Raw genomic sequence first — 24,672 nt, 5'->3', positions numbered from 1 at the left:
GTACAAAGTGTTTAAACAAAGAGTAGTAATGTAGTCCTGAAGTGCTGAATCCTCAGTGACCCTTCTCAAGTTCATCCCAATGCAGCCTAATTGCATTAATTTTCTTAGAAGAAGGATGGTGCCCATATGAACTGACCTTTGTTCCCAGCACCTGGGCTTCTTCCAGGGCTCTAAAAATAACTGTTTGGCTGTATTCCCAAAAAATAAAAGCAAAACCTTTCAGGTTTAAGGGGCACCAGCAGAGGAAGGAAGGCAAAGGGAAAATCCTGCATCAATCTCATAAGGATGTACAGAATCTGCACATTATGAAGAAGGTGGAGGGTGCAGAGGTGCTGTGATGCCACTGCAGAGTGGCAGCTACCCCCCCCATCCCTGACAGGGAGATACCCACCCTGTGTAAGGAAATAAAGGCAGTGGGGGGCATAGGTGCAGACTCAGCCTGGCCTCAGGCAGAGAAGGCAGAGCTTCATTCTCTGATCTGCATGACTCACACAGATAGGTGGGGCTAGATCATGCCCAGGAAGATGAGATAAAAAGAAATTTTCAAGCTTAGTTTTGGTCTTGCCAATCTGAAAATGCATTAGCTATTTTCAACTCCCTGCCACGGGCAAGTGAACAAGGAGTAAGGGCTATGTTGGCAGACTGAGAGGTATGGAATGGGTTCCCAAAAAACAGCAGAGGGCTGCTGTAGTTTCTTTTTGCATTCCAGTAACTGGCTTCCTTCCTCTGCCTGGGACAGGACATGCCCAGGAACTGGGCTGCTGGGAATTAGCCAGGCTGTGATCCAGAGAAATGCCTGGATACTGCCTCTTGGGAAAGTGATTTCAAAGCAGAATATCCAGCTGTGTGTACTGCCCCAAAACAACAGGATTGCATGGAAACAACAGCCAGGAGCCTGACTTTCCTAAGCAATCACAATTTCTGCAAAGAGTTATGCTGAACATTGGCACAAAGTAAAAATCCAGCTGTGGATTTCCTTTGCTGTAGCATTCAGATGCAGGGCTGACCCTCCTTTCTTTCCATGCAGGAAGGGGAGAACAGCCTGGAAAACACTCTAGCCTTCAGCTAATGCTTCACTTCTCATAGACAAACATGCTCTTTACCTAGCTGCTATCTTAAGTAAATATTTCCCCAAGAATGTTGTCAGCTTTCCAGTCTGATGCCATTAATTGATTTCCATTAAATCAAGGGACTGCTTATGTTCCAGACAAAGCACTGTCTGCAGAGTGGCCCCTCAAGCCCTGGTAGCTCCTAGTGAAGTACAACATGGATCAGCCCAGTGCCACTTCCAGCTGGTACAACCTGTGCAGGCCACATGGGTCTGGCAGCAAAGATGGAGAGAACCAGTGGAGGGTGTCTCTTGCTGGTTAATTAGTGTCTCCCAGCAAATTCAGGAAAAAGTGCAGAGTTTCAGCTGGTGATAGAAAAATGGGAATAGATGCCAGTGGTACCATCATGCTCCAAAGCACTGAAAGGTGCTATCTTGACTGATGATGCAAGAAAATATCACATCACTGCTCTCTGCATGTGGTGCTAGGTGGCCAAGTTAATGCCTCTGCTATGGATTCAGGGTCCCAGTATTCATGTTTCTCATGGAAAAGGTGTGTTAAATGGAAAATGCAGGCCTGGGGTAGCAGCCTGTGTAACCAGGATAGCTTTTGCAAGGGTCAGGAGAGCACATTTCAAAACCAAGCTCCCTGTTTCTGTGAAAAGGGCATATTGCAGGATTTGCATGTGCCCTTCTGCTCAGCTCACCAGGCTGTCACGGATCTTTTGCTGTTTCCATGACTTGCTGGCCCCTCCTCTGGCTCCAAGCATTTGAAGCTGAGCCCTTTGGCCAAACAGTCCTTGCTGAAATGTCAATACACTGCCAGAACACTGGCTCACAGGGTTCATCATGATTTCCAGGCAGTATGTGGCTTTGTTTCTCTGCTTTCTGCTACTGATCCCTCTTTCTCTGGATGCAGGTATGTTGTAGGATATAGCTGCAATGATGTTTACTGGCAATGGACCTCCTTCCTCTTTCCTGTTACTGAGGTGATTTCCACTGCAAGTTTTGAGCACTGTTGTGTGTTTGTTGTGTCTCCAGCTGTGCCTGTGCATTATTCTAAAGCTCTAATTTACTCTCAGCAATGGCTCCATGCACTTGTTCTGCCAACTAAGGAAAAGCACCTCTAGACTTCTAAATTAATTTGTTATCTTGGTGCACAGACAGCAGGCAAACCACCAGCTGTCTAAATGAAGAAAGGAACTGGGATTTACTGTTATTTCATGCAGAGCTGGGACTTTTTTCAAAGCAAAGCATCAAGAGCCTGTCTCTCAGCTGATGAGTAATTAAAGCAAGTAGAATCCACCCTGTTTCAGTAGAAGGCAGAGAAGAGGAAGCTCTTCAGTTGCTCAGTGTATGTCCAAAACCCAGTTCCCATATTAATAAAGCAGATCCAGAGCTCTCAGATTCCCCATTAGCCATTGACTAGGTTTGTTGGTTTGAGAAAGGTGGGAAAATAGGTAGCAAAGTCAGAGGTGATCCAGTACAAAAGAGTGGCTAATGAGTGGATGGAGAGTCCAAGCCGTGTGCTCATCCCAGCCATGTGCTCAGGCATGCTCCTCTGTCAGAGTCTGTGCTTATGCACTGGTACATGTGCCACATATCTGCAGCATAAGGTTAATTAAAAGCCTTTAAAGAAAGCCATATCAAATGCATACATCCTGACTGAAATCAAGGCAGAAAGACCCAGCTGACATTCCTATAATGACCAAATGCTTATGAAGCACCCAGGGATAAATTCAGTGCACAGTAATTTATTCTTCTAAGTAACTTTGAAATACAGGAGGAATTTACCACTATTCTACATGTAACTCAGCAAATATCCTGAATTAGAGACAAATGCTTATGGAGACACCTCACATCACTTCAGAGTGGAATAAACCCTCTCAGCATCTATGACTGGGTGTATATTGGTAATGACACACATGAGTCTCTCAGCATCCCTCAGGGCCCTTTCAGCAGGTAGAAGATAACTCCCACTCTTTTTGAGAGAATAGCTTGGGGAAAGGCAGGAGATATGCATCAGCCTCAGTCCCCAAATCTACCCACAAGCAAAGGTGAAACAGTTCAAGGGCTGAGAGCTGAAATGTAAGCTGTCATGAAGCTCCAGATGCTCTCCTACAGACATAAGGGAGAAGAAAAATAAAAATGTCAAGACTTTTTCTGTGTAATACATGGAGCAAAATTACACACCAGCATTTGGACTTCTTGTTCCTTATCCCAAGTTTTACTGGGAGAGCACAGTTGTGTGATGTGCTAATATCCTGAGGCTGAGGAGCAGGTCAGCATGGTGACCATGACATTGGTGTTTCCAGCACACACTTCTGCCAGTTGCAAGCTGATGCAGTTCTAGGAAATGAGCTTTGCTGATGCCTGCAATCAAACTTATGTACCCAATATCTTTCCAAAGCAGGGTAGAGACACACAAGAAGACCCCTTCCTGGCTGTAGTCTGTGGTGATGGCAGGAGCTAGGAGCCATTCACAGGCTCCACTAGGAAATGCAGTCAGCATTGTCCAGCCTTCCTATGTACCTTAACATAACCTTTTCCACAGAAGAAAATTAATGTATTAAAGCAGTGGTTCATAAATTGTGGTCTACTAGCAGTGGGATAAATCCCTTCTTCAGGTCCAACAAGTGGAGGGGTATGAAATAACATGTGAATGTGGGTGAAGGCATGACTGTGGTCCACATGTCACTGTGACTGACTGTATCAAGTCCAGAAAAATCAGTTTTTACTGTGCACACCAGGGCTAGATAAAGTGACACAGGCTCTCCAGCTGCTACAGCTGTAAGAAACTGCTGCATGTGCTAAGATGCATATGACATGCAACAGTACCTCAGGAGTCACTGACATGCATACAACCCCCCCACCTCCCCCCCCACACTGTTGTAACAGGCCATCTTCTCCCAAGCTCCAGGATCTCTAAAATTCCTGTGGTGTCACTCTACCTCGAGGCAGGCCAGAGAAAGGAAACTCTTTCACATCTGCCCATTTTTTTTCTAAAGTGTCTCAGAAAAAGCTTGGGAAGCAGAAAAGCTTTCAGGGGAAGTTGTCCCCCCATGCTCTCTGTCTGGCAAGTGCAGCCGTGTGACAAACAGAACCTGCCGCTGTTTTTCAGTCTTTCTAAAGCAGGAAGAGGCAAGCAACGTTTTGCAAAGACAAAGACGAGCCAACAGCTTCTTCGAAGAGATAAAACTGGGGTCACTAGAGAGAGAATGCATAGAAGAAAGGTGTTCCTATGAGGAAGCAAGAGAGATTTACGGTGATATTGAAAGGACAGTAAGTAACACAAGGCTGGGTGGGCACTCATTGTCATAAGAACTCTCCCTACTCAAAGGTTGTGCTTTGACACTTTAAACCACCAGAGTTAAAAAAGCACTTTGTGTCCTGCTGTTTGCAATTTTCTTTTCTCTTTACAGGGATACACAGCAGCAGTGAATTGCAAGAGGGCACGCTGCATGGGCAATCCCAAGCAGTGACCATTTAGAGGATGGTGGGAAAATGGACACTCTCTAAGACATCTCCCCAAATCCCCAGTAATGCCTACTCTGACAATACTTGAAATTATAGTATTGTGCAACATTTTTTTCAGTCAATCCCACCTCAGCTATACAGAGCTTATTTATGTATGACCTATTTATGTGCATTAAACAAGGCCCTTCTCTATTACTATGTGAAAATAATGTATAGTCTAAAAATAGAATATTTTATGGATATTAACTGTCACAAACTATAAAGGCAGAAGTGGCATCGCTCTGACAGTCTGTAACCCATGCTGCGCAACAAGGACTGTAAGACTTGATTCTTCTTTAATTAAATGTCATGTTTTTCTTCCAGGAAGAGTTCTGGCACATCTATTCCGGTACGATCATGCAGGATGTTCTAACAGCTGTGGAACACTCCCACTGCTGCAGCTCTTTGAGTGAGCTGGACTGACACTGAGTGTTTTACAGACCCTAACCAGTGTGCCTCCAACCCCTGTCAGAATGGTGGGATTTGTGATGACCAGTTCCAGGATTATGTTTGCCGCTGTCCCATTGAATACGAGGGCAAAAGCTGTGAAAAAGGTCAGCTGGGGCATAACTTAACAAAATAAAAATGCTGTTATTAATTCAAATGCAAGGCATTCAGATAAACAATAACAGTCATTATAATTCAGGATTTGGACTTGATGATCCTCGTTGGTCCCTTCCAACTCGGGATATTCTATGATTCTGTGATTCTGCATCATTCTAGCTGTGACAGCTTCTGTTCATTGTGCTTTTGGTGTTGAGGGATGGATCTAACCAGATAGCAGTCAGGCACTGCAAGGCAGCAAGACACTTATTGCCCTATAATTACTTTGTGGAAAATAAAAGAAAAGGAGAGAAAAGGAGGAATTTTTTCCTACTCAAGTGCTAAAGTTATTTTAACTTCGAAGCTCCATGCAGTATGTGAGAGCTACACTGCATATGCACAGTACAAAGCCCAAAGGGAAGGATCTGGTGGTTTATGAAGTTAATACACACCTTTCCACTGATTTTAGAGGACACTGAACATTGAGTGTTACATCCTTAGAACACACAGAGTCTGGACAAGGTCTAGGCACTCATCGAGTCTAGGCAGGCAGTCTCGACAGTCATCCCAGAACATCCTCCTGCTAAATGGCAAAATGTCACAGAATTAAAATTTTTCAGTCCTATTTTACTATGGTTACCACACAATTACAATATCTCCATTCTTGAGACAGCTCAGGTACTGTACAAATGCTGGCTGATTTAATTTTAGGTATATATTTCTTAACCAAAGCCTATCCTCCCCTAATCCCTGGAGATCCAGGCCTACTTAGCTTTTGATGGAAAGCACTTCTGATGAAGTTGCTCTACATAAATCACAAAAATCTTTTTTCCTGCCTTGCTTTCCAGACAGCATTCCAACTGCAAGTTATCAATGTTAAGCACAAAATCCAAGTCTTGAATCCTAAATGCTCTTTCTCTGACTTTAGCTGTGGCTGACAAACTGAAGTGCATTTTTGACAATGGTGGCTGTGAGCAGTACTGTACTGACAAGCAGTCCAAAATACGGCTGTGCTTCTGTGATGATGATTACACTTTGGCGAGTGATGGCGTGTCCTGCATCCCTCAAGGTAAGACACTACCAACCTGATGCTAAGTCTAAGCCAGCTCTGGAAGGAAAGTCTTCAATGTGTACATGTCAGAACATGCAATGCATAATGCTCAGATACCAGCTCCTCACCTCTCCTCCATGGGCAGAGTCCCAAATCATACATTTGGCTTCTGGTGGAAGTGAGCCACCCCAGAAAAGCAGTGGTAGGTCAGCATGACCACCAAGCAGAGATCCTTTTGGATCCTACACCCACAGTAGGAAAATACTTTCGGGGCAGATTTGTTTTACTGTTGTCTCTCCAATCTGAAACTGTGACTAGATTTTACCACTATATTTATTTCAGCACAGGAGTCAAGAGAAGAAGAGGCCTATTAAAACCAGAGAAAAACAGCTAATCTCTTTTCTTTTCTTCTTTTCTTTTCTTTTCTTTTCTTTTCTTTTCTTTTCTTTTCTTTTCTTTTCTTTTCTTTTCTTTTCTTTTCTTTTCTTTTCTTTTCTTTTCTTTTCTTTTTTCTTTTCTTTTCTTTTCTTTTCTTTTTTCTTTTCTTTTCTTTTCTTTTTTCTTTTCTTTTCTTTTCTTTTCTTTTCTTTTCTTTTCTTTTCTTTTCTTTTCTTTTCTTTTCTTTTCTTTTCTTTTCTTTTCTTTTCTTTTCCTTTCTTTCCTTTTCTTTTCTTTTTCTCTTTTCTTTTCTTTTTTCCTTTCCCTTTTATCCTCTCCTCTCCTCTCCTCTCCTCTCCTCTCCTCTCCTCTCCTCTCCTCTCCTCTCCTCTCCTCTCCTCTCCTCTCCTCTCCTCTCCTCTCCTCTCCTCTCCTCTCCTCTCCTCTCCTCTCCTCTCTTCTCCTCTCCTCACCTCACCTCACCTCACCTCTCCAATACACTTTTGGTATTCCTCTAGACACTATGGCTAGATATTTCTTTCATCTAGCAAGGTAAATTTCAACTAGGACTAGGACTAGTGCAAGTTAATCTTTTTGCCAATACATAAGCTGGCACCTGACTCTTTTGCAGATGCCTACTGGAATTACTTTATTAGAGGGAAAAGGAGACCCCTGGGGATATGAACATAACAACATAATGGACAGAGCCACAGGGAGCACGCGAAGTAATTCTGAGGAGTGGTGCCCCCCTGCACACACCTCAATGGAACACTCATGCAGAGAGCTGGTAATGACAACCTAGCTCTCAGCAGCAGCAATTTCATTAGGAAAAAATGTCTACTAATGTGCTTATCCCTTATTAACAGATTCTGCAATACCACGTGATGGGAAAGCTGCTTTTGTTAAAAGCTAAGAACAAACAATTCAAAATTCCTCACAGGCTTTTCAGTGCATCTTTCCCTGCAAGGAAGATGTATTTGTTGCTGCTTGCTTTTTGGGGACCAAAATAGCTGTAAAATTGACCATGTTTTGCAAGTAGAAAAAACTGTGTCACTGCCAGGCTGACAGTCCCCTCATTGTCCCTCTGTCATCTCCCACAATGGCCCAAATTTGTGTTGCCCTACACACAGCATTAGAGACTATGGGTGCTATGTGCTATGCCTGTTTAATCTTTCACCAGCTGCCACCAAAACCCAGTCCTGTTTCTCCACACCTTGCATGTACCTGTAAAACCTTGATGCTGTCTTCATGTCAGATGAGGTACTTACAGCTCCATGGAGATGTTGCATGCAGCTCAGCAGAGACTATAGGACCCTGGCTCCCAAAGAGGTAGAAGCAGAGCACTCCTCCTCACAGTGTTACCACAGAGTGAAGTGACTGCCAGACAGAAGGGATGGTGTGTTCAGTTACAGCATAGACACGTGGCACACAGGCACCCCCAAGGGCAGACCTTCTCCTTTACAGGAAAACCCAGCTGGGTGAAGGATGGGCTGAAAACACCAAGACTTCCTCTGCACTACAGCTGAACTGCAAGTTCAGTCAGTCTCGGGACTTTAGTTGGTTAGAGTGACTTTGAGGGTTAGAAAGTTTCTTTTTTCAGCTTGGTGGTCGAAGAAGGAGTTAGAACTCTTCATTTTTCAGTCTCAAAGTTGTTTATTGTATCTTATCTATGAAATTCTTTCTCTTGACTTGCTGAGGTCTGCTCAGCAAGACAGTCAGAGGCACTCTGCCTGCCCCTGGGGCGGTGTTATATTTTTATACTAAACACTACGTGTACAATATTTACAATTACTTTGTAATACTTATCACCTATGTTAGACAGTGAGCTTCTACTCTAAACCAATCTAAAAGTGCCAACATCACAGCAGAAGGTGGAGGCTAAGAAGAAGAAGAAGGAGAAAGGCTGGACACGCCTAGATTTCTCTATCTTGCTCCCTGAACCCCCTTTCTAAAAACCCCAAAAAATCTATTTTTCACCCCTTGATAAATTCACTATCATTCTACTTAAACTTTCATGGCTTTTAATTCTTCCTATAAGGTTGGTAATTGTTTTTTCCAAGGGCTAAATCAAAGGCACAGGGGTCTTGGGCTCTGTGCCAAGGTCTCTGAGCCCCCTGGGCAGGGGCTCGAGTTCTCCAGGGCAGCCAGAGGAATTTCCTGGGTTCCAACAAGTCAGGATTTGATTCTCTTTATTGCCAATCTTTACATGCTGGCTGAGGCAGAACAGAGATGTGCAGTCTGGAAGAACCCAGCAGGCTCTGGACACAAGCAAACAAGGTAGTCTGGGAGAGGCACACCAGAAGACAGTGTCTGCCCTTGGGACATCCTTGGCTCTGCCCAAACAAAGGATGGCAAGATGTACACCCCACGATTTAGCCTCAGTCTCACCCTGCCATGGATGCTGTGCACTTAGTACGACTGACTTAAAGTCAGCAGGGACAAAGAAAATGTGTAGATTACAGAGCTTGGCAGGGTCACTTCTGCACTCCAGCCTGCAGCCTCCCTCATTGTGTCGATGTGTATCTTAAGCAGGTTTACTGTCTGCAAAGACCTATGGTAGGTGACTCCATGTCAGTGATGCTGTAAGGGCCTCAACTCTAATTGGAAAAGCATTTCTGGCTGTTTCCAAACAAAAAAGGCTACTTCCTTGCTGAGCTGCTTTACATTATTTTTGAGAATTCATGCTCCTAGACTAGAAATCAGTTTTTCAGCTGACATAGCTTCACTGAAGACATTACACATTTTGCTGTGAGTTCAGTACAATAAAATCCTTGTTGCCTTTTGTTGTTTTGGGTTTTGGTTTTTTGTTTTCTTTTTTCTCAGTGAAATACCCATGTGGAAAAATACCAGTGTTGGCAAAAAAAAATTCAACTGCACGTGGAAGAATAGTAGGTGGTTTCATCTGTCCTCCAGGTGAATGTCCATGGCAAGTGAGTTTTCAAAAATCTTTCATTGCCTTTATTTTTAAAATTTTCTTATGAAATCACTACACTAAATTCATTGCTTTAAATCTATGATGTTAAAAATTCATAAAAAGTGCCATGTCTTGATAACCAAATTCCTTCTTCATCCATAGCCAGCAGATCCACCTGTTTCACTTAGGCACCTTAGCTTTGTTCTGGAGTACCTGATTTCATAGGAGTAGTGGGACAGCACAGCTGTCTCTATCTCCTGACCCCTTAGTCCTTAAGTTCACTGCCAACAAGAATTTTAGTTGCAGCTTCCAGGGATACGCTTTGGGCCATAATATGCAGGGTCCATACTACAGCATGAAGAAAATGTCCACGGGGAGACTTCCCTTGCTAAGTTCTCCGTGCAGTCAGCGTGGTATTGTCGAACACAGTTGCATAAAGGGACGGAAAGAAGCAATATGAGACCCATCTCTACTGAGATCTATGTCAAGCACATTTGATGAGGGACATAAATTTGCTTTATGTTGGCAGGCCCTTATACTACAGGATCAGAAAGAAACGTGTGGTGGCACGCTGCTTTCCCCAGAGTGGGTGGTCACTGCAGCTCACTGTTTGGAGCATACTCACCCTAAACAGCTTCGCGTGAGACTGGGTATGTATCTTCCCCTCCTCATCTTATCAAGGTGGTGGCAGCTTCCCAACCTGAAAAAATCAGAGTAAAAGGCTTTGGCACTACAAGGTAATTGTCCTTAGAGCTGTCAGACTAGAAAGACCCCACATCCTCAAACTTCCAAGGACTCAAGGAGCTATCTGACATGACCTGCAATTAACAACTTTTCCAGGTGAACACAAAATACGCGTTGATGAGAAAACTGAGCAAGAAAGTAGAGCTGCCAGGATAATCATTCATGAAGGATACAGGAATGGACACGTCAATAATGATATTGCCCTCTTGAAATTGGAAACACCCGTGAATCTCACTGACTATGTGGTACCAATATGTTTGCCCGAGAAAAGGTTTGCTGTGTATGAACTGTCCACCATCAAGTTCTCCACAGTAAGCGGATGGGGACGCCTAATAGATGGAGGTGCCACCTCTTCTGTTCTGATGAGAGTTGATTTGCCACGTGTAAAGACACAAGAATGTGAAAAGGAGACAGATTTAAATATTACAGAGAATATGTTCTGTGCAGGAGACCTGTCTGGGGGTAAGGACTCCTGCAAGGGAGACAGCGGTGGTCCTCATGCTACACAGTACAAGAACACTTGGTTTCTGACTGGGATTGTCAGCTGGGGAATGGGCTGTGCTGTTGAAGGCAGCTATGGGGTTTACACAAGGGTATCCAAATACATCGACTGGTTGAGGAAGCACATGGACTAATGATGTTGAGCCACAGCATTTCCAGGTCGTGTTATTGCCCCTTGATCCCTCTGTACCATTCTCCCATTGAAGGATTCCTTCATTATCTTAGATATTTGATAAGTGCCATATCCACAACACTATTAAGGATTTGAAGTGAGCCTAAGGCCTACTTGAATACATAAAATAACTTCCCTCTCGGTGTTGTTTGTAAACTGGTGTATCTTGTCAAGCAGGCAGAGAATGAGTGTAACAAATCAGACACAATGTCCCTCCTCTTCTGCATCCATTTCTGCTAAAGGTCAGAGCTACATGCTGAGAGAAAGACTGTCAGCAACATATCATGTCTTCCTCCAGCCACTCTCTCAACTTCTGGTAATCAGTGAAGTACAGACTTCCTGAGCCAGACGTTGCATTAGATTGAACAGTCATGAATGAATGTGCTGTCCATAATTGTGTGCAATCTCCTTTGGACACATTTATGCTTCTGTCTTTCATAACTTCCTATGCTATGGATTCTGTAATATAATGATGAAACAGCAGAAACAAAAATAGAAAAGGTGCTTCTTGTAGCTTTCTCCAACAGTTGTAGTGGCAACAGGGAGATTTGAAGGAGAGGAACTGCAGACACTCTCCTGGACAAGAAATCTGGGAAAAGGTTGATTCCATATTTACAGGTCTGCTATGAAAACTTGATTTAAATCTTCTTGCACCAAGCATTATTGCTGTAAGGCTACTAAGTGCAATATTTAACCCTATATTTATGAGTGGTAAAGAATACCACTGATTTAATCTTATCTTTGCCTTGGTATTATGCACGTCGATAAGAAGGAGTGCAAATGAAAGGGAATGTTTATCAGTTGTCCAGTATAATCTCAATTGTACTCTCTATCCTGAGATCTAAAACCAGAACAGGATAATTGTCTACCCCTCTGCAAAACACTGACCAAAGACTAGTCACTAAAGTCTTAAGGCATAAATGATAGAACCTGAAGCTCTCTGAAAACATATACAGTTCAAAAATGTACTTTCTAACCTTAGCATGAAAACACTGAAAAGGTGAGGAAGATAAAACTGAACTAGGACACTGGACAACAGTTTAACTATCTCATGCAGAATTTGCACTCTAGATTGTTCAGAAAATGCAGAATATCAACTAAATCACAAAAGCTTATCAGCAGGTAGGATGCAATTGATCATACTCCATTATTAGGGGAAAACATTGTCATCGTATGGTACATACCATGCAGTACTGAACATCCTATAACCTGTCTTACCAAGAGAGAAGGAAGTTTTACTGTTTATTTAGGTAGTGAACTGAACTAGGAAAGGCAGCAAATTTCAGAGACCTGAAAAACAAGAGATGTTACAGTATATATATGCATACATGCACTAGAGGTTCTCCTTACTCCTAAAGAGAGTCCAGTCTCAAGGAGAAAGTAAGTAGTGACCAGCAAATAAAGCCTCATTTTCATTTAGATGAGGTGCTCAGCACTGTAAAACCATCCCTGACGACCCCTCAAGGTAGAACAGTTTCTGTTTACCATGATCCACAAGATGATTTCTCCTCTATAACAGTCCAGTGAAAATACCGATATTTGTGATTAAACCACCCTGCAGAAAAAAAGGGTAAAACGCCAAAAGAAATCAGTACTAATAACTGCCGCACAAAATTACTTTTTCAAAACAAATCTGGGTTTTAGATTATTTTTTTTTAATATAACAGGCTGCTTAGGAAAGCCAAGAAGATGAAGGAGACCTGATGGCTGGCTCTGGAAGCACCGAGGACGTGGCCGCCGCAGCGCACTGTGAATCCCAAGAAAGGGGAGACAGACTGAGGCCAGTTTCAGGCCAGCGCCCGGCCGAGGTCCCTGGTCCGCAGCGCGGAGCCAACAGGTTACAGCGCTGGATGAGGATGGGACACACGGCCGGGAGCAGCCAAGGAAGGCGCCTGCTGCGGGCTGCGAGCCCGGCTGTGCCCAGCGCCGGGGCCACGCCAGCTCATTGAGGGGCGGTTCACTTCCCTTCCTCCAAAAGGTGCAATTCAAACAAAAACAAAACAAACCTCACACTGCCTTGGGCTTTGAAAAAATGAAGAACAAAAAGAGCAGCCTCATCCCTCCACTGAGAAATCCCGCCGCGGCTGTCACCCTGGCCCGGCGCTTCCGCTATTTCTGGGCAGGGTGAAGCTACGCGCCTTCAGTCTCACCCCGCCCGAGGGGGTGAAGACTTCGGCTCCCGTCCGGGCCGTCCCTGCCGTCCCTGCCGTCCGTCCCGTCCGTGCCGGCGCGGCCCCGGAGCGGCCATGGCCGGGCGCCTGCTGCTGCTGCTGCTGCTGCTCTGCGCCGCGCTGCCCGCCGGGCTCCGCGCTCAGGGAGCCGGTAAGGCGGCTCCTTTTCCATGGTTTCGGGAGGGGGGAATCTCCCTTCCCAACAGTCCTGGGGGCAGGCGGGGGCCTGCCGGGGAACGCCGCGGGCGGTGGCGGTCGGTGCTGCGGGCCGGGGGCGCGCACCGGGACAGTGCCTGGAGCCGCGGCGGCGGGGAAGGGGAGCGGGCACCCCACGGCTCGGCTTCCCCGGCAGGTTCGGTTTCCACACGGCTGAGGGCTTATCAGCACCTGTGCCGACCCCTCACACCGCCGTACAGAGGGGAGCTGAGCTTCGGGGACAGGGAGCTGCTGCGGGCATCGCGGGGACGGTGTAGGAAGGTGGGATTGCCCGCCGCTCGCAGCGGGAGCACAGCTGCCCTCGCAGCCTGAGGTGCTCTCGTGTGTGAGGGGAAACGTGGCCAAGTCGTGGTTGGGTGCGCTTGGCCGTGGAGGAGCTGGGGCACAGTGGGGAGCGGATCCTCCTGCCCTCTTGTGCCTCCAGAGTCAGCGCCTAAGTCCAAGGCAGCATCAGCAATTAACTTTTCAAAAGCTGTTAACTCTTCCTTCAGTGAGTCAGACTGCTTGGGGTTTAAAACAAGATCTTTGGCATGTTTCTGGAATATCCTGCTTCGGTTGACCAATGCCTGTTGCTCCTTGATGTCTCTAAAGAAGGAAGTACGATGGAAAGCTTGGGAAGAAGAACGAGGAGCCTCAGAAAGAGGCTAGTTCAAGTTTGCAAAAACATCCGCTTATCCGGGTGGCGTGAAAGCAAAGGAATACAGGGGTGATAACCCCACCGGCTGTGTCCTGTCAATTTCCTGTCGCTGAAGAAAGGGATTTGAGGACAAGTAAGATAGTGGGTGAATGAACTAACAGTTGCTGAGCTGCAAGTTAAAAGTACTTTCTGTAAGCCTTCCTTGAGAGGAGTCTTTTCAAAGTAAGTGGGGCTTCAGATTATGCGAGGGATTGTTTAATATAAATAACACAAACAGAACTTGCCTCCCTGAGGAGGATTTCACCAATTTCAGTGAAAGCAGAATAAGTCTCCTCTGTGCTCACTTGGAGGATATTAGGGTATATAATTACTTTTAGCAAATTTATTTATCATGGAATTAAGCTGCATGAAGAATGCTCCAAAAGGAATGTGCAAGCCTCCCAGTGAGCATAAGTCATTGTCCTTGAAGTCACATCTATAGCACACTCTTCCACATCCAGCCTAAAAAATACTGGAAATATAGGAAATATCGGAAAGTATTTCCTCAGAGTAAATTCCAGGTGCTAGAACTTGATTAAATGCCAACTTCCAAACTCTTCACACTTTTCCAGAACATGTACTCTTTGCAGGGTAATTAGCAATTTACTTAATCCTGGGAGGTCATCCTTCCCCGGTACTGGGCACTGGTGAGGCCACGCTTTGAGTGCTGTGTCCAGTTCTGGCCCCTCAGTTTGGGAAGGACATTGAGACACTTGAGCGCATCCAGAGGAGAGCAGCAAGGTTGGTGAGGGGCTTGGAACACAAACCCTGTGAAAAACGACTGAGGGAGCTGGGGGTGTTTAGCCGGGAGAAAAGGAGACTCAGGGGTGACCTTATCACTCTCTACAACTCCCTGAAAGGTGGCTGTAGTCAGGTGGGGGTTGGTCTCTTTCTCCAGGCAGCAGCTGACAGAATGAGAGGACACAGCCTAAAGCTGCACCAAGGGAAATACAGGTTGGCTATTAGGGAAAACCTTTTTATAGAAAGAGTGATAAAGTACTAGAATTGTCTGCCCAGGAAGATGGTGGAGTCACCATCCTTGGATGTGTTTAAAAGAAGACTGGATGTGGCACTCAGTGCCATGTTAGTTGTGGTGTTTAGGGCATAGGTTGGACTCAGTGTTCTTGAAGGTCTCTTCCACCCTAGTGATTCTGTGATTCTGTAATCTCCCCAGCATTCAGGGAAAGTCATTCCATTCAAGACTGAGTCTTGAGAAGGAACAGCAGAAATAGAAGCCCTCATTGGCAACCTTTTCAAGATTAAAAAGAGTAGGAGAGAATTTTGGGGTCCTACATTTTGTTCTGAGGCTACTGATTCTCAGAGAGACTGCCCTGAGAGATCTTGGGATGTATCAGCCTCTGTGAGGACTAACCTCACAGGTAATGTTGTGTACAGGTAGTGTGGTCTGTTTTGGCTTTGTTTCTACTTCACTCATTTGTCGTGACTCTTTTCCACTACCAAATGTTACCCACCTTTATAATTTTTCTCTGCTATCTAGTATTCATCAAGAAAGAAAATGCCAACAAGTTCTTGGAAAGAACAAAGCGTGCTAACTCTTTCTTAGAGGAATTAAAGCAAGGGAATATTGAAAGAGAATGCGTTGAGGAGCGCTGCTCAAAAGAAGAAGCAAGAGAAGCTTTTGAAGACCAGGAGAAAACTGTAAGGATGAACTAATATGAAACATAGGTCTATATATTTCATGTTTAAAAATTACTATTCATGTCCTTTGAGCTGGGCATCAAAACTCACAAGTTGCTCCCAATCACTTAACACAAATAGTGATTGACTTTGTTCCCTATCACTTAACACAAATAGTGATTGAGTGTGGGTGGAATTGCTAAGGCAATAATCATCCCATAACAGTCTTAATGTAGCTCTTGCATGGCCAGCCCAGGTTAAATCCTTCATTCTTTTACCTGTTCTGATCTGTTTAATTGCCATTGAAAGTTATTTGACATTCAATGGCTTTTCTGCTATCAGTGTTGAAAATACATTCACCCTATCTTGGTTACATCCCTGGGTGCCATGACTGTGGTCAAGGCAGTCCCTAAGTGCCATGACTGTGGGAAGGCTGAGAAAGCAAATGCTGACATGGAACCTCATGAGAGAATTTAACCGAACCTATCTCAAGCAGCTTTGCTTGTAATTTTGTAGCTCTCCTTATCTGAATTGGGAGAATGTATACTGCTAACAGTTCATAAATGCTTTAATGTTGACTGGAATGAAGTTTGTGTGACTCTTGTGTCACCTGCCCTACCACAACGGCTTGCTTAACTTTAGACAGAAATGTGATTTGTTCCCAAGCTGAAGGGAGAGTTAAAGAGATGGGGCAACTGTGTGGACTGTAAGTAGAAACAGTGGTATTGCAAACATAGGCTGTAGCTATATGGCTGTTTAGAACTACCCTGAAACTGGAGCTAAGGCCAGATTCACTTCCCTTTAGCATTATTGGATTGCCAGAATGTTCTTGGAGTGGCCCTGAGGTGTCCTGGGTGGGGAGTCCTGGGTGCATCACCAGTGTACTTCAGATCATAAATGTTGACTTACCTATAGCAGAACTGGCACAGCCTGTTCTGCCTGGTGACCAGATGTCACTGAAAGGACTGTCTTGCCCAGGCAGCATCCTAGAGGCCTCAGTGCAAATGGAAAGGAGAACACAAATCAGACAAAATATTTTTAAATGTTAGGATTTGTGAAGTCCTAATTGATGGGCGTATGGGGTGGGGATCAAGACTGAGAATTTGACATTACAGGAATATAAGTAAATACAGTCAAAACTGGTGGAAAGATAATTATGCAAGAAATCTAGTTGCTTATGCTGAATGGGTCACACTGAAAAAACTCTCGGGAGGTTCAGATATTTATGAAAAGTGCCTGAGACTTGTTTCTGTAGAGCTGGGCACCGTATGGATCATATGGTTTTAAGTTATTAAATGGTAATAGTGGGCTGCTAGGCACTGTATGTATCTATAATGTAAATATTTCCTTTAACAATTGTTAGCTGCAAGTATCCTGTGTATGAAAAGTCTAATATTTTTTCTGAGGAATTTGGTAATTCTTACCTAACTCTATTTCTTTTTCTTCTCCATTTCCCACAATTACCTATAGGAGGAATTCTGGAACATCTATGTAGGTAAGAAACACTCTATTTTGTTTATTAGGAAGATTAAGGTTCCTGATTGCAAGGTTTGAAAGGATGTACCTCTTAAGTAATCCCTTCCTGCTCTCTTGCTTCCTCTCTTTTCACTCTGAAACTCCCTCACATTGTGCTTCCTCTGAAAAAGGAATCTGACTTACTGCCTGCTGTTGCTTGAACCCAATTGCTTCATTTGAAGGCAAGGTTCAGCTGTCTCCAGTTGCTGGACTGACCTTTGTCCTCTCAAAAAAAATAACAGTGGTCCTTTGTGCACGAAGGACAGTGAGGAGCAGAAACTGTGTGTGGGACTGCCAGATAGTTTTCCTTCAGAGGGGCAGCCCCAGATAGGAGAATTAAAGATGCAAAGAGTCACAGATGAGAGTGTCTCTTAAATGCCATAACCAACACAAAGTTAAATTACATTGCATAGTTATTTGCCAGTTTCTGTTGTTGATTCCTGTCTTAAAGAGCATTTTTTTGGTTGTGTTTTTTACAGAACTCTTTGGCATTCAAGGAAAATATGCCAATGGATCCAATATGCCAGTAGATACTACCTAACAGCTTTCTGTTTTTTTATCTAAATATGTGAGTTTTATTTATTAGGGTTCTAGAGTTTGTAAGCACTGTGCAGGGACAGATTTTTAATGTATTAGTGTTTGATAACATGTTCTCCAGAAAGTATATTTCCAGTTTGCACACTAGGAGGAGTGCATTAAAAATGTTGACCAAAGACAGCTCAGCTTTGTCTTTTGGAATCTGCAGAAAAATGAAGACAGTTGCCATGAAGAAGACCCAGACTTTCACAATCCTCTAAGCACAGGATGAACTCTGCAACCTACAGACTAAAATTTCAAGCAAAGCCTGTGTCAGTGTTACAGTAAAGAGGATTGGAATATCTTAAACCATTTTCTTATGAGAATACAACCAGCAGAATATCAGTGCCAATGCTCTTAGCAGAAGTGTTAGTTTTCATACATTTTAAACCACAGCCCACAAATGCTTTATGAGTGTGCAGAAGTATTGAAAACCACAACTTTGTTCAGCCAAATTACTAGAACAATTTGTTCTTGCTTCCTATTTTAGTAGGGGATTCTGCAATTTGTGGTCTTTTTTTTTTTTTGTTAATGTTGGTCTTGTCTTCCCTCTGTTAAGCATGAACATCAATTTCCAGAGCCTCCATGGCTGGAGCATTTGGAGAGCTTTAGGTTTTGGCCACATACAGGTAGAACACGGATCTTGATCTGTGGGTGCAGTACACAAAGCCCAGCAGCTGTTCCCCATGACATGCAAAGCTGCAGCAGATGAGGTTACAGTCCAGAAATGCCACACAGGGAGCATGCTGGATCCTTATGACGAACACCTTCCTGCAAGTTGTTTTTGCTACGGACATTGCTGTTTCAGCTGCTCCAAAGAAGGGCAGAACAAATGATAAAATAGGGGGATAAGAGCATGTTATCTAAACCAGCAAATTACGAAGTGTCACTTTTCTGGATATGTTGCATTTTGTATGAAACAGAGCAAAAACTATAGGGAAATTCAAGGGGCCAGAAGTTCAATATCTTTAGGCAGTAATTGCAATGTGGAAATGTCCTGTCAGCTCTTACAAGCTTCACTGTACGTATATTCTGACCACAATCATAGTATCAAAGAATATCCTAAGTTGGAAGGACCCAAAAAGATTATTGAGTAACTGATCATTCATATATGAAGGGCCCATACAGGGATCAAATCTGCAAACCTGTCCCTATTATCATCATGCTTTACCCAGCCAAGCTAATGTCTTTATCTTCCCACAAAAAAAGGGTTAGGTGCACATCATAATACAGTGGCCACCAAAAAGAGATCGCAAAACTGAGGATATGTAGATGAATCATTGCAGGTTTGGAATGATTGTATTTATACTGTTTCTTCCAGCTGGAATGTAGCAACTCACAGGACATATATTTTGAAAGGAAGGATGAAAGATGGCTTAAGAAAACTAAGAGCCCTTCCATGGCCACTGAAAATGCTTGCACACTTCCAGTAATTTGGGCTTTGGGTTGTTTTTGTAGATGGGAACCAGTGCAGTTCAAATCCTTGTCACTATGGTGGCCACTGTAAAGATCGAATTGGTTCCTACACTTGCACGTGCTTGGATGGTTATCAAGGCAAGAACTGTGAATTTGGTAAGTTTCTTCTTTGGAGAACCGTGGTGGCAAACTTCCCAGGGAGCTTTGTAAGGAAGCGTGTTTTGCACGGAAATCCTTCCTGGGGCTCACTTCTGTGGCATAGAGCTGCCCCTGTGACCTTGCCATGGGAGGGGGTATTGTTGGCCCAGAAGTAAGAGCTGGAGGGTGAAACTGAGGTTCAGTCACAGGACCAAGGGGAGTGATGAGGAGTTGGAGTTTTTAGGGCAGGAGGGAGGAACTGTGTGAGGATTTACACCATTATGTTCTGTGTCAGTGTTTTGTTCATTGTTCCTCTGACAATTTGTCTCTGCTTTTTGAGCTCACCATGCCATGGCCCCTGGGCCCACTGGGACCTGGCAAGTACGTTTGGTGTGCTGGATGTGGCTGCTTTGTAAGGCACAAGCTGATGTTCAGCACTCACATGAGTTATTCCTAAAGGGTGCTTCAGGTGCTTGGCAGGTGGGGGTACAGGTCCTGTTTGAAGAGCGTGTTTTGTTTTGGAGAACTTCCAGATCTTCTGTGAAGTCAGTGTTTATGTCCAGTTTTTCTGCCACCGTCTCTTTTGTAGTCATACCAAAGTTCTGCAGAATAAACAACGGGGACTGTGAGCAGTTCTGCAGCGTCCGAAGAGATGGGCGGAAGGATGTGGTGTGCTCCTGTGCAGATGGCTATGTTCTGGCAGAGGATGGCAAACACTGTGTTGCTACAGGTACGAAGCCATGAGGTAAACCAATGGCAGTGGTGGTGGGGCTTGGTTCACTGTCAAGTTTTACAGTTACAGTCTTGGTTTGCAGTTGAGGAATGTCTTTTGAACCACCAGTATTCTGTATGACATAGACTCAAGAGTAAGGCAAACTGGTTTCTATTTCCAAAGCCTTCCATTTTTGAGGTTCTGTGGTGGAGTGGATCAAAATGTATGTGATTTTGAACCCTTTGCAAGGTGCCTCTCAGCAAATTACTACAGTAAATTCCAATGTTGCCAAGAGAAATGTAATTGCATTAATAACTAATTTTCTTAAATGCTTACACATCACATAAATTAGCAGCCTGCAAAACTTTTCATAACTTTTCCTTTTATAGAAACTGGAAATGTTCGGTAATTATAACTAGTGCTACTTAAACATGTACATTTCAGCACTATTATAAAAAAACTCGTCAGAGGTTGTCAAACGTGCTCATGATGTTGTTCTTATATCATTTAAAAAATAACAATTGATCTCGTGACTCATATTACTTCAATCTGTTTTCCAGTAAATTCCAAGAAGTTTTCTCATAGCCTGGTGTTTCTCTCCATCATCACTGTTGGCATTCTTCTCTTTACAGTACAATACCCTTGTGGAAAAGTTTCTGTGGTAAGGAAAAAAAGGTCTGTTCTTTCACCCACTGACCACAGCAATGTAACGAGTGATCAAGAAGACCCTCCTGCAAATGAAATGAGCACAGAGGAGGACTTTGCAATTACCACGGAAAGCCCAACGCCTCCACCAGACAACAGAACAAGCAGCAAGACTCCCTATGTCGATACCAGGATCGTTGGTGGGGATGAGTGTCTTCCTGGCCAATGCCCATGGCAGGTGAATGGAGGGAACTTGGCCCTGCCTGTGGGCAGAGCGTGTGTCTGAGGGAAGGGGAGCAGTGGCTGCTTCCAGCTGGGAGCCTTCTGAACATGACCCATGTCAGGTGCCAGCGGCAGCGAGACGTAGCTGAGCTGTGTGACCCTGGGCACTTGGATGTGCTGTTCTGCAAAGTGCAGCCTCACAGGGTCAACACAAAAGGCTGTGTGCCATTTTAGATGGAACTGCCGACCCTATCCCCAGAGAGGACTTTGGGTCATGCTGGTCTCCCAGGCTGTTTTTGCAGGTGACATTTTGGTTCTGTCTGAGACCATCCACTCAGGCAAGACACCAAGTGCATGCCAGATAAAGCCAGCATTTTGGTTCAGAAATACACCCTCGTGTCTCAGTTTCACCCTTGAGTTTGGGCCAGCCAAAATGATTTCCTGTGTTTGGACATTGTTTGGAGGGTAAGTCCAAGGGCTGTGGTGATCTGGAATCTGCACTCTGCCTGCTCAGTCAGTCAATGCCTGAGGGACGTTACTTACTCAGCACTGAGAGTGAGGTAATGTGGAAGCCAAATGTTTTAACTTCACATAGAGACAATCAGGACTCTGTAGCAGTAGAAGTCAATCTGCAGCTTCTGCATGTGGGAATGCCATGCTAGGAGAGATGTGGAGAGCCACATACATGTTGCAGTAAGAAGCATCTCTGTAGTCTGCAGATAAATCAGTTAGCGCTTTATAGCTCATCGAGATTAAATTGCACTTCCTCCTTCTGCCCTTACCTGTTTTGCTTCCCAGGCGGTTCTGTTAAACGAGGAAGGAGAAGAGTTTTGTGGTGGAACTGTTCTGAATGAAAATTTCATACTTACTGCAGCTCATTGCATAAACCAATCCAAAGAAATCAAAGTTGTTGTTGGTGAGTGACTATTTCTTTTACTGCTCTGAGGTGAGAGTAGCTGCTGTGCTGAACCTTCTGTGCCTTAAATCTCCCATGAGATGTACTCACAATTCATTAAGGTTTGTTACCTTTTTGCTGCTTTTTGTAATTTCTTGTTATTCTGACCATCCTTCTTTGAAACAACAGGTGCCTCTCTTTCTTCTCTGCCAGCTAGCTGGAAGTGATTGCAGTTAAATATTCTAGAAATCTTGGTTATCAATGTGTTCAGCAGAGCAGTGCTTCTGCAGGAAGCTCATCATTCCTGGCACTTCAGGAGCATCCAGAGTTGTTCTTGCAGGAACCCTCAGGAAAGCTATGACTCACTGAGTAGAGCACATAAGAACAAACCCACATTTATCATTGCTTCCCTTTGAGCCCGGTCACAGGATCCACACAGCTTCATCTTTGCAGTGCTGTAGTCAGACCCTGTTCTGTTCTCTAAGCCCAGGCTCAAGCTCGTGGAAGTGCTTCCACACAAAATTGCATTAGTTTAGGTGAGTCTGCTTATGCCTTTGTGTAAACTGGAACAAAAATCTCCATAGACCAAATCTCAGGACAAAGCCAATCCACTTGCTGCCAAGAAATGTTTACGGTTTCCCTGGTTGGTCTAAGGTCCTGGGCAGAGTACTCAGAATGAATATACTACTCTCTTCCTCTGTCAAGGTTGTTCTGAAATTCCTATACTTTCTCCACATTGATGACCCTTTTAATGTTCTTGTGCAGGTGAAGTGGACAGAGAGAAGGAGGAGCAGTCTGAATCAATGCACACTGTGGATAAAATATTTGTTCATTCCAAATTTATTTTTGAGACTTATGATAATGACATCGCCTTACTAAAGCTGAAGGAACCTATCAGGTTTTCAGAGTACATCATCCCAGCGTGTCTCCCCAAAGCTGACTTTGCTAATGAAGTTCTGATGAACCAGAAATCTGGGAGGGTTAGTGGCTTTGGGCGGGAATTTGAAGGCGGGCGAACTTCCAAAACACTGAAGGTGCTCGAGGTCCCCTATGTTAATAGGAACACTTGCAAGCAATCCACTAACTTAGCCATAACTGAGAACATGTTCTGTGCTGGTTATGACACAGAGCAAAAGGATGCTTGCCAAGGAGACAGTGGTGGCCCCCATGTGACCAGATATAAGGGTACTTATTTTGTTACTGGAATTGTTAGCTGGGGCGAAGGATGTGCAAGGAAAGGCAAGTATGGTGTCTATACCAAACTGTCCCGGTTCCTGGGCTGGGTAAGAAGAATCATGAGTTTGTAGTGGTGCTGTGTCCCTTGAGCCTCCTTGTTACCTACCAAGGTGCAGGATTGGAAATGGAAACTTGCTTTTCCTGCACATCTGCTAAGTTGGTTTTGAGATCTGATTCCTTAAAGTTATGGTCTGCTTCCATTTGTATTATTCCTAGCTTTAAAGCACACCTCTGAGGACTGTGGGGGGCTTTGGAATTGGTTGAATGAGGGAATTTCCCCAAGCAAAAAGCCTGCTGACTGGGGTCTTTGGCTTCTTTTAATTACTTATCCATGGCCATTTTGGTTCCCATCTGTTGTCATGATTGCTCCACCCACAGGCTCCTAAACGTGTTCTGAAGAGTCACTAGCCATGATGAAAGCAAGAAGGACAGGGGTCATTTAATCCTCATATTGCAGCCATCAGTCTCAGCAGGGAGTTTGTCCCTACTGGAGTTGTTTAACTTCTACCTTCAGTTGTGTTCAGAAGTTGAGGGGAGAAGGGGATCTTGCATGGCGAAAGCTGAGACACAATTAATTAATCAAAGTGTGATGTTAAATAACCACATGTTCCAAAAAATGCCCTGTTCAGATCATCGCAGCTCATTAAAAAGGGCTTTTGCTTTATAAGGATTGTACTTCACTCTAGGTTAATTTGTACACTCTGCTCATCAGAACATATATATGTGCACATTCCGTGTTTTCTGTATCTTGTTCTGGATTGTGTATGGCTGAGGATTGGAAAACTCCTTTCATGTGTATTGTTCTAGATGTTTCAGTTATGTGCAATGTTTATGTTCACCAGCATTTGAAATAAAACATTCTTTGTTTTTTGTTCTCCTTTTGATGGGTTTTTTTTCTAACAAAGCCCCATCAGCCTCTATCCCCCTTAAAATACTGATTGCTTTTCCCAAGCTTCTCCAATCTCTTACATTCCCCTGTGCTCTGGAACCCTGAACTTCCTTAGGCACCTGCTCCATCTCTCTTAGACCTTGAGCTGGTACTGGCTCGTTTCACATAGCAGGTGCTGTGAGCAAAGCAGACTGACAAACTCAAGATACAGCTCTGCAAACAGCAAGTATTGCTGCAGCCAGCACTAATTGTGGGCAGGAAAGTAAGTGGGCAGGTCAGTTATCCCTGTTTGATGATCTTGACCTGTATAACTCCTCAGTGGGTTTATTTCCATGTTTATTTCCGTGTTTGTTCCCTGAGTTCTGTCCTCTGGGTTCCTGTTCAAATCCTTTGTCCCACGGGTGCTGTGCCTTGTGCTCAATCAGGGTGAAAGATCCCCCTTCAAAGGAAAGGCTCAGGTCTGGGTCCTGCCCAAATCCTGCTTACATACTCTTGCTAAAGGCTTTCTTCTACTAAAGCACAGCTTGAAGACTGAAGGAAAACACAGACTGGGCTGTAAAGGGGTTGAAGTAGCTGAAGGCATCCCTTTATGTCCATTGATCTTTCTGTGCCCTGCAGAGAGGACATGAGTGAAATATCTGCTTGCCTCTGGACCGCCTATCAAAAGTCATAAGCAACACCAGGGCATGTAGCCAAAGGAGGAATTAGAGCACATTCTTTTTTTAATGTTGCCAAATGGTTTGGGAGTGATTTCACATAGCAAAATTTGATCAGATTGCAAAATCCAGGAAAGTGGGACAGCACACAGCTGCTGAGTAAACTGGTGGATTTTGGGATACCAGAATTCCTCCTGGCAAGCA

The 24,672-nt window shown here is 44.2% G+C and overlaps 1 protein-coding gene across 1 annotated transcript; it reads left to right on the top strand.

Moving 5' to 3' along the window:
• Positions 1-1,831: 1,831 nt before the first annotated feature.
• On the top strand, positions 1,832-23,798 carry LOC132324219 (uncharacterized). The gene is made up of 17 exons (XM_059840320.1): positions 1,832-1,967; positions 4,170-4,330; positions 4,889-4,913; positions 5,005-5,118; positions 6,036-6,176; positions 9,360-9,466; positions 9,980-10,100; positions 10,291-10,826; positions 12,544-12,775; positions 12,938-13,189; positions 15,429-15,589; positions 17,039-17,063; positions 19,118-19,231; positions 19,803-19,943; positions 20,558-20,808; positions 21,591-21,708; positions 22,453-23,798. Exons 1-17 carry the CDS (start codon positions 1,898-1,900, stop codon positions 22,992-22,994), a joined length of 3,111 nt encoding a protein of 1,036 aa, XP_059696303.1. The 5' UTR covers positions 1,832-1,897; the 3' UTR covers positions 22,995-23,798.
• Positions 23,799-24,672: the final 874 nt, after the last annotated feature.

The sequence above is a fragment of the Haemorhous mexicanus genome, chromosome 2, assembly GCF_027477595.1.
Source record: "Haemorhous mexicanus isolate bHaeMex1 chromosome 2, bHaeMex1.pri, whole genome shotgun sequence".
In the NCBI taxonomy this organism is placed as follows: Eukaryota; Metazoa; Chordata; class Aves; order Passeriformes; family Fringillidae; genus Haemorhous; species Haemorhous mexicanus.
This window is presented reverse-complemented; position numbering and strand designations above follow the sequence as displayed.

Bases quoted from the DNA above. Each gene is read 5' to 3' on its own strand.
- LOC132324219 (XM_059840320.1), top strand. From the start codon at position 1,898: ATGATTTCCAGGCAGTATGTGGCTTTGTTTCTCTGCTTTCTGCTACTG. The intron at 1,968-4,169 runs GTATGTTGTAGG...GCTGTTTTTCAG, and splicing joins CCCTCTTTCTCTGGATGCAG to TCTTTCTAAAGCAGGAAGAG. The intron at 20,809-21,590 runs GTGAATGGAGGG...TTTGCTTCCCAG, and splicing joins CTGGCCAATGCCCATGGCAG to GCGGTTCTGTTAAACGAGGA.